The 15,697-nt window shown below is 35.0% G+C and overlaps 1 protein-coding gene across 1 annotated transcript; it reads right to left on the reverse strand.

Moving 5' to 3' along the window:
* Positions 1 to 526: 526 nt before the first annotated feature.
* Positions 527 to 1,342, reverse strand: LOC120190849 (WUSCHEL-related homeobox 4-like). The gene is made up of 2 exons (XM_039193888.1): positions 1,017 to 1,342; positions 527 to 930 (listed from the first exon to the last, which is right to left on the reverse strand). Exons 1-2 carry the CDS (start codon positions 1,233 to 1,235, stop codon positions 775 to 777), a joined length of 375 nt encoding a protein of 124 aa, XP_039049819.1. The 5' UTR covers positions 1,236 to 1,342; the 3' UTR covers positions 527 to 774.
* Positions 1,343 to 15,697: the final 14,355 nt, after the last annotated feature.

A 15,697-nucleotide genomic window follows, 5' to 3' on the forward strand; every position in this document is an offset into this window, starting at 1 on the left:
TCTTCCTATAAAACAAGTTGTTTGCGACAAAACGGGAAAAGGAAACCCACTTTTCTTTTAGATTTCACAGCCTTTTTTCTAAATGTTAATCAGTGATTCAATCTCGGTACCCTCCATTTCCATTTGAAGAAAATATTCTTCGGGGTACTTCTGCCATGAATTTCATATCTGTCCCACCAAATAGTACCAACTTTTGATTTTAAATGCATATAAAAATAGTTAAATACACATCAGTTAACTGACCAGAGGCGAAGTAGATAGATATAGTAGCAACTTTACAAAGCCTTCCAAGTAATAGTACCATAAAGATTATAGATCATGCATCTTAATTTATTTACAAGGACATCCACCATCAATCTACTTTTGTTGTTCTCATTTTTTTACGATAATAAAACCCAAGATTCAAGGGGGAAAAGTTACGGGGTAGCTTAAGGGGATGAATGATGCAATTAGTCGAAGTGATCACACCCCCAAAAGAAAAGAAACAAAAACCAATTCTCCAGCTGGAAGAAATATCGATTAAAGATTGACATAAATCTGTTTTGCTTTTAAGTCAGGAATAAATAAGCAGTAGAGTTAAGGAGAGACAACTTTGTCTTTCTTCTTTCCCGACACAAAAGAAGAACAAAAGAAAGAAAAAGTTACCACATTTCATCATCATCATTCATCATCTTCGAAGAATATCATAATCGGAACGGGGTTTCGATTTCTAGCAGTTTTTTTATCTTTTGGGTATTTGGGTTTCTATCTCTCTTTTCCACTTTCAAACGCCTTTCATCTGCCTTCAGGGTGCAATGGGAATAGCTCCAGGGTTCTGTTTTCCTCCTCTTTACATGGTGATCCGCTTTCATCTTCCAAGTACTCAAACGACCAGCTTTTGCACCTCCTCTTATATGGACTATCCTCATCGGATCTTTCCATTATTTCCACCTGTTAGAAAATGCATGATTATTTGGTAAACCTTATGTTTACAAGGGAAACTAAACCAGATACTATAATTAAACCAAAGGGCGTACCCTAGTATCCAAAGTTATGGTAGTTATGGGAGCTGAGTTCCTCGCAGAATGAGTAAAGCCAAGGCTGCTGCGCTTCAGCTTTTGTCTCTCGCGTGCCTTGTGGTTTTGGAACCAGTAGAAAACGTTTTTGCCTTCAATCTTACCATACTTTCCTAGATGCGCTGTGATTTGTTCTATTTTTTGTGCATTTGGAGTTCGCATCCCACCTCTATACAGCATCTCCAGAATCCCTATCTGTTCTTGCGTTGGATTCCACCTCGTACCTCCAGGCTGTGTTTCCACCTACATGATAAAATTTCTGGTTCATAAAACTTCTTTCCGAACCCCAATATGCTTTGCTTGATTAAGTTTCCATTAACAACTTAAACTCATAAATAACGTCACGTCTTTAAAGAAAAAAACCTTCTCCTCAAATTGGCAATGAAAAAAGAAGGATTCATCGTGCCATTTTCATAATTTTACATGTAGTATATATTTTTACCTACTCAGATGTAGGTCACTGACAAGGTGATTTAGTTATAGATTCGTTAGGACAAATAAGGCAGTAAGACGGAAACCAAACTACGCAAGGGACGTTTGTCACGTGCAGCCAAGTTGACAATAACGAAGTAAGACAAGATAGTATAAGAGTGAAGGTAGAGACAATTAATTAACAAAGAGGGGTACCTTAGGAGAATCGCGCTTCTGATCAGAGGAGCCAAGCTTTCTCGGGTCACTTTCTGGTTTAATGAAGCACTTGAGGTCGAAAGAGGAGACGGTATCAGAGGAGGAGGCCTGGTGGTGGTGGAGCTTGGGAGCGAGAGGGCATAAGCGCTTACAACCAAGGGAGAGAGATGGTTCGTACTCACCGAACTCACGTGCCAACTGATGTACCTTCATGTTTCCCATGGTGACGGAGTGAATGATGGGGAGAATGGTGAATTATATAGAAGATTGAGAGGAATCCCAAACACATCTTCAAAATAATAATAATAATAATAATAATAATAATAATAATAATAATAATAATAATAATAATAAAAGATGGGTGGGAAATGAGGTGGTGCTTTGAGAGCAAAGACCAAATGATGAGGTGAGGTTGACTTATGATTCCCTCGTATTTGTTTTAAAAAAACGAAAAGAAACAAAGGGGTTGAAATAGGGGAATAAAGGGAACATAACGCAAAAGATGAGGGTATAGGGTGTGGGTAAATGCGTGTGGGTTGGCCACACTTGCTTTTCGGTGGCCTTTGGTTTTTTTCTTCCCTCTTCAAAACTTTACTCTTACTTTTAATATTACTTTGCAAGATACGGATATGGCGAGACACGAAGAAAGAGAAAGGGGTGAAGGCCGTCCTCTTTCACAGACAGAGAATGTTGAAAATACCAAACCAACTGAATTAATCCTATATATCTATTTTTGAGTGCCACAAAAACAGCCCTACTTTGGGAACTGTTGCTCTCATTTTCCCAAATTCAATATTCTAATCTTCAAATACCAACAAACCCCACTTTTTAATATATATTTTCGGCCAAAATCTCTTGGGTCTAGTACCTGACATGCACCATGCAATCCTTAGTACGTTAAAGAAATCCAAATGCATGTCATTTGATTACATATATTAAAATATAATGTTAATTATGTTTCGTATCTTTTCATCAAATTTTAGTTATTTTTAATGTGATTTATGAGTGACCCTATTTTATCTGTTTAAACGCCTTAAGCAGAGACTTAAATGTTGAAAATTATACTAATATATTGTCTTTTTATCATATTCAAATATAGTTGGATTTAGTCTAAACCTTGGTTTAGCCCCTCTATTATGTTTAAGTTTAAGGTTTATTTATTATATTTTAACCTCTATTTCTATAATATTATTAATAGTCCAAATAATTAATATTTTTTTTAAATATTAAAATATATTTTTCTTATAAACACCCTTTTAACTTTTAACTATAAATTTAAAACATAAACGATAAAATAAAACTAAAATACGTATAAAAAATTGACCAATATCATTGCGTGAGGATAACTTTTGGCAGTAATTATAGATCATGTTTTACACGTATAAAACGGAGTGTGGTAAATAATCAATGCATCTTCCACTTTGTATGATGAGGTTTGAACGAAGAACTGGGTTTTTTGACCAGTCACAAAGGCAGTTTGGAACGCAATCGATAGGGTTCAACACGTGTGCCACCAACTACACATGTGCTTCAATTATATATGCAATCGAGTGGTTCAGAACCCATTGTAATAAAAGGACGCGGAGCCATTAGTAGTTTTTGGTCATTCTCTCCCTTTTCACAAATCAGTTTCATGACAGCATGACTAAAACGCATGTATTAACTATTTAATCACCAAGTGCTTGAAATAATTAGTACGTTATTTTTACAGTTTAATTAGAGTTTTGAGTTAAAGACTTTAAGAATATAGATTAGCTAGATATTTGATAATCTTTTTATTGAATTTATACGATTTTAAAAGATTAATCTCTATTTAAGTTGTTAAACTTAGGATATATCCTAATTGAAAAAATAAATGTATTTACAAATAATGTTGATAAGTGCATATCCTTGCACTAATTATTATATGGCTGAAATAAAAGCTTGGACAAAAATAATGCTATCCCTTTATAAGTATATATTTCACCATAATTTTGTAGATAATTTTACAAAATAAATATTAAACCAGTGTTGGACATTATATATTTGAAGAAATATACACTTAAAACATATATGTCTGAATAAATATTAGAGAAAAAAACAAGGTTAACTTCAGTGGGAAAGAAAGAAAAAAAAGCCAAATGGATTTGAAACGTCATATTCGTGAAATAGAGAAGAGCTAAAACTTCCAAAATGTGAAATGTATCCCAAAATTCTAACAAAGTTTGCTGTATGGCATTTGTATGCTCGTCTACTGCCATAGCTATCCTATCTATAATGAAATAAATAGAGGATTCGACTTTTGGGATTTTGTTGCAGGGCGCGGATCTGGCCTTTTCCTCCCGATCTTGGACTTGGCCATGCACTGCCAAGAGAATCCAGACATTGACAAACTTGCCTTTGAAAAAATGTTGCTTTTGCTAAACAGCTCATTTTCATCCTAAGCTCTTCACATGAATTTTCACCACATTGAGTCCAATAACAAACAATGATGCCTCTGTGTACTTGATTTCATTTCATCACTTGACTCGCTCTACTATATCACATGAAAAGATGCTTGGTAAATATATCATGTAGCCTTCTGACTGCCTGGAAAGAAACATGATTACTTGGAAAAGGTGATCGATTTCGAGGTTAATCACCATTGGCCAAGCGGTCATTTCGAGCTTGATGACAACGGGTGGGATAATCATATCAGTGTTGGCATCTTTGATGATGAGTTGAGCTCCATAATGCATTTTTTTGGGGCCTCACGTAAGCTTCATCCTCACAGCTAATCACACCATTTCCTTCAATCACGACAACACATTAAAAGATTCTTTCTTTACCACATTAATCTTTACCTCCTCTAGTCACTTAGGCAGCCATGATTCTGTACCTAATCTTATTTTATTTTACAATTATAATTCAAATACATGTCAGGCTCATTGTCTTACCTTTTCCTAGTTTTTGTTTGCCGTTTACAGCTTCTTTATGGAAAAGGTTAGCGGATTTCTATACGAGTATTTAACAATGATAATGGAAGATGTTGTAAACAGGTAGCCGGTAGGTGTAAATGAATCAGAGTTCCCAAATATTGTCCGAGCATCATTAATCAGACACGATCATGCAAATACGTTGGATGGAGAAATAAATGAGTTTATAGTGAATTTATAGTGTGGGTAATTAAGCATATGGAGGGGATCTGATGGTACAACCAAATAGCTAGTAAAATGATTCAACAAAAGCAGCCACGAAAGCATAATTTCACATTTTGAATCACAATCCACCCATCAAATACCCAATATGATTTCAGTTTGCCGACTCCAAATGAAGAACACAAATCCATTGTCTTATTATAGAATAAATGTCGGATTGATAATAAAACTGATAATTCATTTTTTATCAATAAGATGATAACAAATAAAAAAATATATAGGAATAACAACAAGGGATTTGAGCTTAGGACCCAAGGGAGGGGTGCACCTAACTAAGGTGTTCATATATGGGTATTCGTATTTTCAAATACTTGAAATATAGATATTTAAGATTTTCGGGTGCTAAAAATTCGATCCATGCCTCGGCCCATGATAGTTTGTACCCGTAAAACCCATGTACCTGCTAAATCGAGGACAAGGATAGCCGGTTCTAATTTTAACCTCACTGCTTGCCGATTCTAAATCTTGAGTTCTTTTGTGATAAAATCGGGTTCTTATGCATCTTTCTTTGAACTGCTTTTTAGGTAATTTAATTCCATAAATTTGGATCATTTTTTGTTTCTTGGTAGTTTTTACATCTGGGTTGGTTTTTAGATCTTGTTGACAACATCTCTTTCCTTTGATTGAATGATTCCATGTTGAAGGTTCAAAGTCTTAAACTTTCTTTTGAATTCTTTTGATTTTCTTGTCGTTTTTTTTGTTCAAATTATTCATTGTATATCTTAACATATTTGCTAATGCTTAAAGAAAATTTCATTTGAATCATATTAGTGAAAGAATTATAAGATGCCAACTGGGATTTCATTTTTCATTAATATTGTAACACCCCAACTCGTATCCAACCCGGATCCGAGTCCGAGATATCACATTGACTTTTCAAAACTTATATTTGTATACCAATATGAAAATTCCACTTTTATTCAATAAACGTTCATAATTCAATATCATTAAAATAAAAGTATCTTCAAAACTGATCAGAGCGTATATAATTCAAAACATTAATTGCATGCCAACTATTTCCAATAATCAAATACACATAATTCTAAACTCTTTTCTGATCTGATTATAGGAAATGAGAGGTTGACCTGCCTTGCCTTGACTATCACTGCTTCGCTTCTCTATTTTCTTCCAGAAACCTACGTGTGAAACACTCACACGCTAAGTCGATGACTTAGTAAGACATATAAAACGTATAAGGTAACTATAACTCTTAACAATTAATGCATACTTCATACTAACAAATCATAAACCTCATATACACATTCATGTAACAATATGTACATACAACTATATCATCATATCATATAGTATTGTGTATTGTTTCATGTTCATATAATCATTTATTTTACCTTACTAAGCTTATATCACATTCTCTTGTTATCCTTTATCTCATTCCCTTTTTCATAATTCTTAGTCATATAATATCTATATCATAGTCATCTATCTTATTTCTTATTTCCATTTACTTCTATTTATCATATAACTCATAGACTCTTGTTACATATTCTATATCATATCCTTGTGTACTAATTCTTTATATTCTATTAGTTCATTTTTCACACAATTTGTCACATAAACATATTATTATAACCTATCAAAATTTTAATTTCTATAATGTTCTTATATGATTTCATTTCCTAGATCTTTGTACTATGTTTTATATCACTTAAAAGTTGAACCAGTTTTAAATCATCATTTCCTTGAAACATATGGAATTTTCTATACAACTTATTTCTATACATATTTCCTATTTGATGTACTATTTATTTATCTCCATTAATTTATCTAAATTCTCATTTCCAAGTATAATTCTATTATCCTAGTTCATCAACAAAGTATATTCTCACTAGACAATTGAAGATACTATTTTTTATCCATATTATTATTATTATTATTATTAATATTATTATTATCATTATTATATTATTATTATTATTATTATTATTATTTTTATTATTATTATTATTTTATTATTAAATATATTAAATACATATAAATTACAAACCAATTACAATTCAACCGGCCCAGTTACAAACCAACTGAAACCGGTCCAAATCCAACCAGAAACCCTAAATATTTGGGTTTCCAGTTAGGGTTTCCTAACCCTAATCATCCTCAGCCGCCTCATCACAACCGTTGGATCTGGCACGATCCAACGGTCCACACGGTTCCAGAGAGGAACCCTAGGGTTTGATACCCTATGGCCACGCGGCGCCGCCCCAGCTTCCACGCGGCTGCCGACAGTCTTCTCGCCGCCTCCGCCGCTGCCACGTCCCAACCGAAGACTCCAGAAGATAAAATGGCAGCCGTCCACGCCATGGCTACTCGGTGAGTCACCACTGGTAGTCCGGTGACTCACCGAAACTCACTCTTCGGACCGGTCCGACGGCCACAATGGTGGTGGCTATAAAAGCCACCACCCCACCTGCGAAAAAAAAAGGAAAAAGAAACAGAGAGAAACAGAAAGAAGAGACAGAAACAGAAAAAAAATACAGAGAAAAAAAAAGACAACAAACTAGTACCAAAGATCTCAGCAGCAAAGAACCAGAAGAAAAAAGAGAGAAAAAGGAAGAAGAGACTTACCGAGGAAAGATACACCACCACCGGAGTAACCACGCGCCTCCACGCTCCACAGCAAACCTTCGCAAACCGAAGGTATTTTTCAAGATTTGCTCCGATTAGGAGCTGTTTAACGAAAAATAACATCGGAACCGTCGTTAGGACGGTCCGATCTACGTTTAGATAAAAGAAAAATTTTTCCGGCCACCGAAAACGGTGGCCGGCGGCGGTGGTTGACGGCGGATGAACGCCGGCTAACGGCTGCCGGCCGACTGAACTTCTCTCAGTTTAGAGAGAAGACAGAGAGTTCTTCTCTCTGTTTGAGAGAAAGAAAAAAAAAGGAAAGAAGAAATGAAATGGCTGGCCCTTCGGGCCAGCCGATTTGGACATATATAGTCCTTCCCGAACGACGTCGTTTCGGGAAGGACTATGCGCGTAATTATGGAAAAGTTAAATCCCTTCCGCAGTCCTTCGTATTTGTAAATTTTACATTTTGGTCACTAAATTGAATTTATAATAATTTTAATTCAGTCTTTGAATTTTAATTTTATTCATTTTAGTCCTTTTTATTAAAATAATATATTTAGGATAAATGACAGATTTAATCCCTTAATTTTAATAAATAATTTTTTTATCCCTAGTTCATATTTTTAATTTATTCTATTATAAAATTTAAATTTTAAATAATTTCATTTTGGTCACTAAATTATTAAATTAGAAAATAAAATATTTAAACCCTATAAATTCAATTAATTAGGAATTAGATTTAATTTATTTTATAATGTAGTTATTTATTTTATATGTTTTCATTTTAATGCTTAGAATATATTGTTTTAGTGATATTTTTATTATATTGTTAAAATATTTTTATATATTCATAAATATACATATAATGAATAGTTTTTTTTAAATATTTATTTTTAATATCAAAAGAAAGGACAGTCTTAATACAACTGGATGTCCTATTCTAATATTTTAAAATTAAAAAGTAAACAATATTATTGAAATTAATATTTATCAATATCAAAGAAAAGAGCTGTCTTAATGCACCTAGAAGTTCTTTTCGGATATTTTTAAATAAAAAATATTTTTTATAAAATTTTGAAATAATAGGATTATAAATTAAATATATTTTTGAATTTTTTAAATTTTAATAAAAGAAACAATTTATAATTAAAAAGTACCAATTTTGGGCGTTGTAGGGGTGCTAATCCTTCCCTAAACGTAACCGACCACGAATCCCTTTTTATTATTAAAAAGAACGAATTTTTGGTTATAAAACGCAGATCAGTTCATCTTTTGAATATGGTTTTCTTAAAAACTATTTTAAAAGATAATTTTAGGTATTCGACCTACCTGATCCAAAAGGCCGATGGCGACTCACAAATTATTTTCAAAATTATTTATTAAACATTAATTTCCCCGTCAAAATCTAATATTTCGTGCCCGGACGAAAACCGGTTACGACAGCTTGGCGACTCCGCTGGGGACCGGTCAAACTTTTAAAAAATCAATTATAAATTGTCTCTATTAATTAAAAATTTATATATTTAATTTTTAATTCTTTCTTTTCAAATTTTTTATTTATTTATTATTTTTATAATATTTATATGTTTTATTTTATTTGCAAGTATTTTATTTCAGTATTTATTTTTATGTCAAAGGTTTGAACATTTCTCCTCACACAACACTTGCATTGCATTACATAAAGCTCTATAATTGAGTTGTCCCTTTTAAGTGGGAGTGAAAGCGACGTCTTCGTGAGAATTTATTCTCCGTGTCAGACCTAGCAAGTAACTTTCGGGGTTCATATGCTCTATGTCTTCGTGAGAATTTATTCTCCGTGTCAGACATAGAGAAATGTATCCCCTCGAATTGAACTCGATCCACTTTAGTCTGTAATGGACTAGGATTGAGGGTTAGCAACCCAAGGGGGCACTAACAAAGACAATTCGGGTACCTTTACTCCTAGATCTGAAACCCTGCATATAAAAAACCTTAGAAACTCTTCCGATCAAAAGTCATGCCGAAATTTTGTCCAAAATAGGTGTACATACAGGAGAAATGAATTTTGTCTTTTTTGTTAATTCATTTATTGTTTAAATTACATGTTTATTTAAATTATTTAAATTCAGAAAAGCATGTTTAAATAAAGAATATTTATGTAAATGTTATTATTAAATTTCTTTATTATGTAAATTAATTTATTTTCTTTTTGTGTTTTCTTTATTTTTCTGTTTGCATTGCATCATACAGGATAAAAGACATTGATCCTTGTGTTAATTGTCTCATTGGAAAGCCTTCATCTATGGATAAAAAGTGTTCAAATCAAATAATTCTGAACTCAGAAGTAAGACAGTGGGCTGAGGATTTACAAAGACAAGAAGGAGATAGTCTGCAGGATGATTATGTATCTGACTTGGCCAGTTATGCTTCAGTTTCACTAAAAAGAAATGATATGCAAGATTTGCGAAGCATTTGGGAAAGTTGGGATTCAAACAAAAAATTGCAGTTTTATCAGACTTACGGAGACATCCCATATCTGCTCTATGTAGAAGTTGATGATGAATTACTCCGAGCCCTAGTTCAATTCTGGAATCCAGGGTACAATTGCTTCACTTTCAATAAGGAGGACTTGGTCCCTACTATTGAAGAATACACAACTTTGTTACATATCGAAGGGGCTTTGGAGAATCGAATATATTCAAAGTCAATTAAAACTCAACCCTTTCGAGTTAAATTAGCAAAGATTGCCGGGGTACGAGAAGAATGGGTAGCATCCCGTACAAAACAAAAAGGCGAAAGCGAAGGCATTGCTTGGACCAACATCAAAGAACTTATTCAGAGTCATCCAGATATTAAAGTACGATTCGATCTATTTGCTCTGGGTATATATGGTATGGTCATATTCCCAAAAGTATTGGGATATATTGAAGCTGCAGTGGTAGACTTGTTTGAACAACTACCGAAGAAGATTAATCCTATTTCTGCAATCCTAGCAGAGACCTTCAGATCGTTAAATGCTTGCAGAAGGTTAGGAGGTGGACGATTCTCAGGGTGTACTCAGTTGTTATATGTTTGGATCCGTAGTCATTTCTGGAGAACAGAAAAGGTTTCATACCGACGCTTTAATACGGATTATTCACCATTAAAGGAATTTCTGGAGCAGGAATGGCCGAAAGAAATTAAGAAAGATATGTGGATTAATGCCTTTCGAAATTTGCAAAGCAATGACGTTGTTTGGCGAGCCCCGTGGCAAATACAAAGGGAATTCATTTACAGATGTGGGGATTACAACTGGATAATGCTGCTCGGATTATGGGGAGGAATTGGATATGCACCACTTCTGGTTATAAGACAGTATGAAGGTCGTCAATTTGTACCTGTCACTGCTGGACTACAGTCGTCTGAGTTCGCATTCCACAGCAAAAATTATAAAAGAAATATCATGGAAGCCGTTACAGCTTGGAAAACAACTTTTTGTATCCGAGCTAAAGCAGCAAAAGAAATGCTAACTCCTGATTACGAAGATTGGAGATCTGTCAGAAAAAACGAAAATATTCCTCTACCAGATCAAAATGAGGATATCTCTATGGAAGATCGCATTAAGGTGGTTCCATCAGAGATTGAAATCCTGAGAGCTGAGTTTGAAGCAGAAAGAGATGGTTGGTCGAAAGAGTTAGAGCAAATGAGACAAGATAAAGCTATGTTGGGGGTTGACATTGACTTTCATTCGTCACAATGTGCAATGTTGAGAAAAGATAAGAAAAGGTGAGGATGAGTACAGAGCCTTACAGAAAGATTATCAGGAGTTATATAAATCCCGAAAAGCATCAGGACCTAGCCAATCGACGGTACAGATGACCAGAGAATTGAACATCGAGAAAAGACGAGTTGAAGATCTGAAAGAAAAGAATAGCCGTCTACTCAAAAGCCTGGAAAAAGGAAAGCAAAAAATGGAAGATTTTGAGGTCGACAGACGAGAGCGAATTATAAAGCACAAGGCTGAGCACCGCGAGATCATGAATGAAATACAAAGAGAAAGGGATCGAGCCAAAGATTTAGAAGAGATGAAGAATGACATCTTTAATAAATTTGAAGGTGAGAAAAATATCATGTTCAAGGGATTTGAATCTGAAATGAACCAGTTGATTGCTGAACTTGAAGTCAGAGGCCAAAAGATGGAAGAATCCAATGTTGAAAAAGAAAAATGGGAGCTGGAAAGAAAAAATTTCAACACCAGACTTGAGGTAGAGCAAGAAGTGGCTAGAAATTGGATGCGAAGATGCAGAAACAAAGATGTTCAGATCCAGAAGCTTAATCAAAGAACGCAAGAAGCACGAACAAAACTTGAAGAAGATCTGGATCAGTCTAGAAATAAAAACTCAGAGTTTAATGCTTACATTTTGCAACTGAAAGAATCATTGTTTCAAGAAAAGGTTCGTCTAGGACCTAATGATCTCAAAGAAAGTAATGAGGAAAATGCTTCACTGCGGAGACGCATTAGAGATCTTGAAAAAATTCTGTACAATTGTCAAGTCAGAATCACTGAGTTAGAGCAAATTCTTGAAGGAACAACTGAACAATGGCAAAAGTCAACTGAGTTCTATGTTGAAAGAAGTGAAGAAAGAAGTAATATGGTGTTCGAAGCCATGGTACAAATGAGCGAGGTTGCCAGATATGTTGGGGAACTAGCTGTTGAAGCCGAAATAATTGAGCATCACGTTGATCCAGTTTCTAAGTGCGGAAAGAAGGTGTCATGGTTAATGAAAGAAATTATAGAGCTTAATAGGAAAGCTACGCCTTATCTGTAGTTCTGAACTATTATAAAGAAACTTTTGTATGCCGATGAAAGTTGTTCTATGACAGTTAACTTTTTGGGATCAATATCTTTTTTGCATACATACATTTTGCATACATTCATCATTCATTTCATAATTTTCGCTATGAATTATTTTATTTATTAAGTTAAAATTCATTAATTAAAAGTTGAAAAAAAATAATATTAAAAGATTTTTCAATCGCAGTTACTCTGGCCAAAAGAGAAATACTACATCACTACGGTACTAGACAAGCTACTAAGAGAATTATGGAGGATAAAATACAGCGTATTGAAGAACAGCATCATAAAGAACAAGAAGAAATGAGAATGAAGTTGGAAAAAATTGAAGCCAGCATTGCAAATTCACAAGACGGTATGATGAAGAAGATAGAGGACATGTTTAAAAGGCAGGCTATCAGTGGAAAAATGCATGAAAATCCTGTATCTTTCGACCAAGAACCCATATATCCTCTAGGTTTTTCACCAAAACCAATTTATCACTCTGGTATTACCCCTATACAAATCAATGCTCGTGCATCTGCATTACAAGAAGCTAAACCACATGAAGATCAACAAGTGGATCCAGCATCTTCAAGCAAAAATCCGCTTATATCAGATGTGAAAGTAGGGGATCTTAATACTGATCAGTTGATCCCAGATTTGAATGAGCTAAATGAGAAACAAAAAGTAAATGAAGAACTGACCAGACAGATCAAGAGCTTAGAAGAGCGAATGAAATCCGTGGAAATAACTGAATCATTCTATGGATTTGATGCTAGTGAGCTGAGTTTGGTTCCAGACCTAATCCTCCCTATCAAGTTCAAAGCTCCCGAATTTGATAAATATGACGGTACTACATGCCCTTCATCCCACATTACTATGTTTTGTCGAAGAATGGCAGGATATGTGAAAGACGAAAAATTGTTAATTCACTGCTTCCAGGATAGTTTGACAGGACCGGCTTTGAAATGGTATACTCAATTGACCAAAGCCAACATTAGATCCTGGAAAGATTTGGCTAAAGCATTTTTAGAGCAGTACCGCCATGTGACAGACATGGTCCCTGATAGATGGACTCTCCAAAACTTGGAGAAAAAGAATAATGAAACATTCAGACAGTATGCCCAGAGATGGCGTGACACTGCGGCCCAAGTTCAACCACCTTTGTCAGAAAAAGAGGCCACAGTAATGTTTGTCCATACATTGAAGGCCCCTTATTTAAACCATTTAATGGGGAATGCAACAAGAAATTTTGCAGATTTGGTCATTTCTGGAGAATTAATTGAAAATGTCTTGAAAAGTGGCAAGATTGAATCAAATGATGGGTCTAGTTCCAAAAGACCTACGTATCGGAAAAAGGAGAATGAAGTCAACAATGCAAATTCTTACAGTAAAGATTCATCGAAAAGTGTTACAATAACCCAGCCAAGGGTTAAGAAAGAGGAAACAAACACTAATCGAGCAGAGTCTAGAGGATCTCGAAAAGAAAACGAAAGGTTGTCTTTTACACCTTTACCAGTACCATATGCAGAGGTCTATGATTCGCTGTTAAAAGCAGATGTTATACGGCCCTACCCTTTGGTTCCCATGCAACCACCATTCCCTCCTTGGTATGATACAAAGGCACACTGTGTTTACCATGAAGGAATTACAGGACATTCTATTGAAAACTGTCTAGCATTCAAAAGGGTGGTACAAAATTTGATCAACACTGGGAAGTTGGAATTTAATACACCATCCACATCAAGTCATCCATTGCCAAATCATGGAGATAAAAACGTGAATGCAATTCAGGAAGAGTACAGAAAGAAAGCAAAGACTGACATTTCTGAAATTAAATCTCCATTTTGTTTGGATATTCCAACAGCTTTCTTTAGCCGGTATAATTCCACAACAATTCAGGCCAAAGCAGAATGAAGGCAAGAATTATTGTGAATATCATCAGGAGAAAGGGCATAAAATTCAATTATGTCCTGAGTTTAGAAACTTGGTGCAAAAATTGATGAACAACAGAGAAATAGAATTCTTTGAAGAAAAACCCGGGAAAAAAGAAGATGATGTTTGCTCATCAGAGGATTCTAAACCAAGTCAAAGAATAAGTGATCCTGTGATCATTAATGTGAAATCATCTACGACGATTCCGGCACCAATAAGGCCAAAAGTAATTATTACCACTCCTCTACCATTTCCATACAAAGATACCCGCAGGGTACCTTGGAATTATACTACCAATGTTTCAATGGTAGGAGGATCTGATTCTCTAAATAAAACAGAAGAGAAAACACAAAGTCTGAGTACAACATCGGCATCTGAAGCAGTGAGCGAGGTCGGTTTCTTTACAAGGAGTGGGAGATGTTATTCTCCCGAAACATCCAATGCTTCAGAACAAGCAAAAGCAAAAGGAAAAGCCATGGCAATACCTCAGAAGGTATTTGAAGATGAATCCCTTCCAGCATTCAATGAACCTGTGACAGAAAAGCAAGCTCAAGAATTTTTGAAATTCTTGAAACATAGTGAGTATAGTGTGGTTGAACAACTACACAAACAACAGGCGAGAATTTCTATTCTTGATCTTTTGATGAATTCAGAAGCGCATAGGAATGCTTTGATGAAAATCCTCAATCAAACATTTATCCCCGAAGATATATCCCTCAATAAACTTGACAGGATTGTGGGACATATAGCCGCTGACAATTACATAACCTTCACAGATGATGAAATACCAGAAGGCGGAATGGGATCAGTAAGAGCTTTGAACATCACGACACACTGTCATGGTCATGTATTGCCAGGAGTATTGATTGACAATGGATCTGCTCTCAACTTGATGCCTCTAGTTACACTTCAAAGAATGCCTCTGGATCAATCACACCTGAAGAGTTATCAGAATGTGGTACGAGCATTTGATGGTACTCAAAAAGAAGTGCTTGGGAAAATGGAAATACCGTTGTTAATTGGCCCAGTCGTGTACAATATTGATTTTGTGGTGATGGACATCCACCCCACATATAATTGTCTCTTAGGGAGGCCATGGATTCACTCAGCAGGAGCCGTTCCTTCTTCATTACATCAGAAATTGAAATTTGTTGTTGATGGACAACTAATATGCGTCAATGCTGAAGAAGAAATCATTGCGTCTGTAACAAGCGATGTTCCATATATCGACACCAATGATGAGGCTCTTGAATGCTCTTTTCGAGCTCTTGAATTTGTAAATACAACCTTTGTTGCAGAAGGAAGAAAATTCCATATCCCAGATTGTCTGATTGCACCAAGATGACAGTACAACAAACTTTAGGCATCGGAGCTAAAACTGGGAGAGGTCTAGGAAAGAATCTTCAAGGGATTTCAGTTCCTGTCAGTATAAAAATGAAAAAAGACCGTTTTGGGCTAGGGTTTAAGCCCAATTTTCAGCAAAGGAACAAAGAGATGAAAAGAAGATGTGAAGACAGAAAGGC

The sequence above is a fragment of the Hibiscus syriacus genome, unplaced genomic scaffold (genome assembly GCF_006381635.1).
Source record: "Hibiscus syriacus cultivar Baekdansim isolate YM2019G1 unplaced genomic scaffold, ASM638163v2 tig00116964_pilon, whole genome shotgun sequence".
NCBI classification, from domain to species: Eukaryota; Viridiplantae; Streptophyta; class Magnoliopsida; order Malvales; family Malvaceae; genus Hibiscus; species Hibiscus syriacus.

What these genes read in the sequence shown, in the direction of transcription:
- LOC120190849 (XM_039193888.1), bottom strand. Translation starts at nt 1,235, where the DNA reads ATGCTGTATAGAGGTGGGATGCGAACTCCAAATGCACAAAAAATAGAA. An exon ending in CCATAACTTTGGATACTAGG is followed by an intron (nt 931 to 1,016) that starts GTACGCCCTTTG and finishes ATTTTCTAACAG; the next exon opens with GTGGAAATAATGGAAAGATC.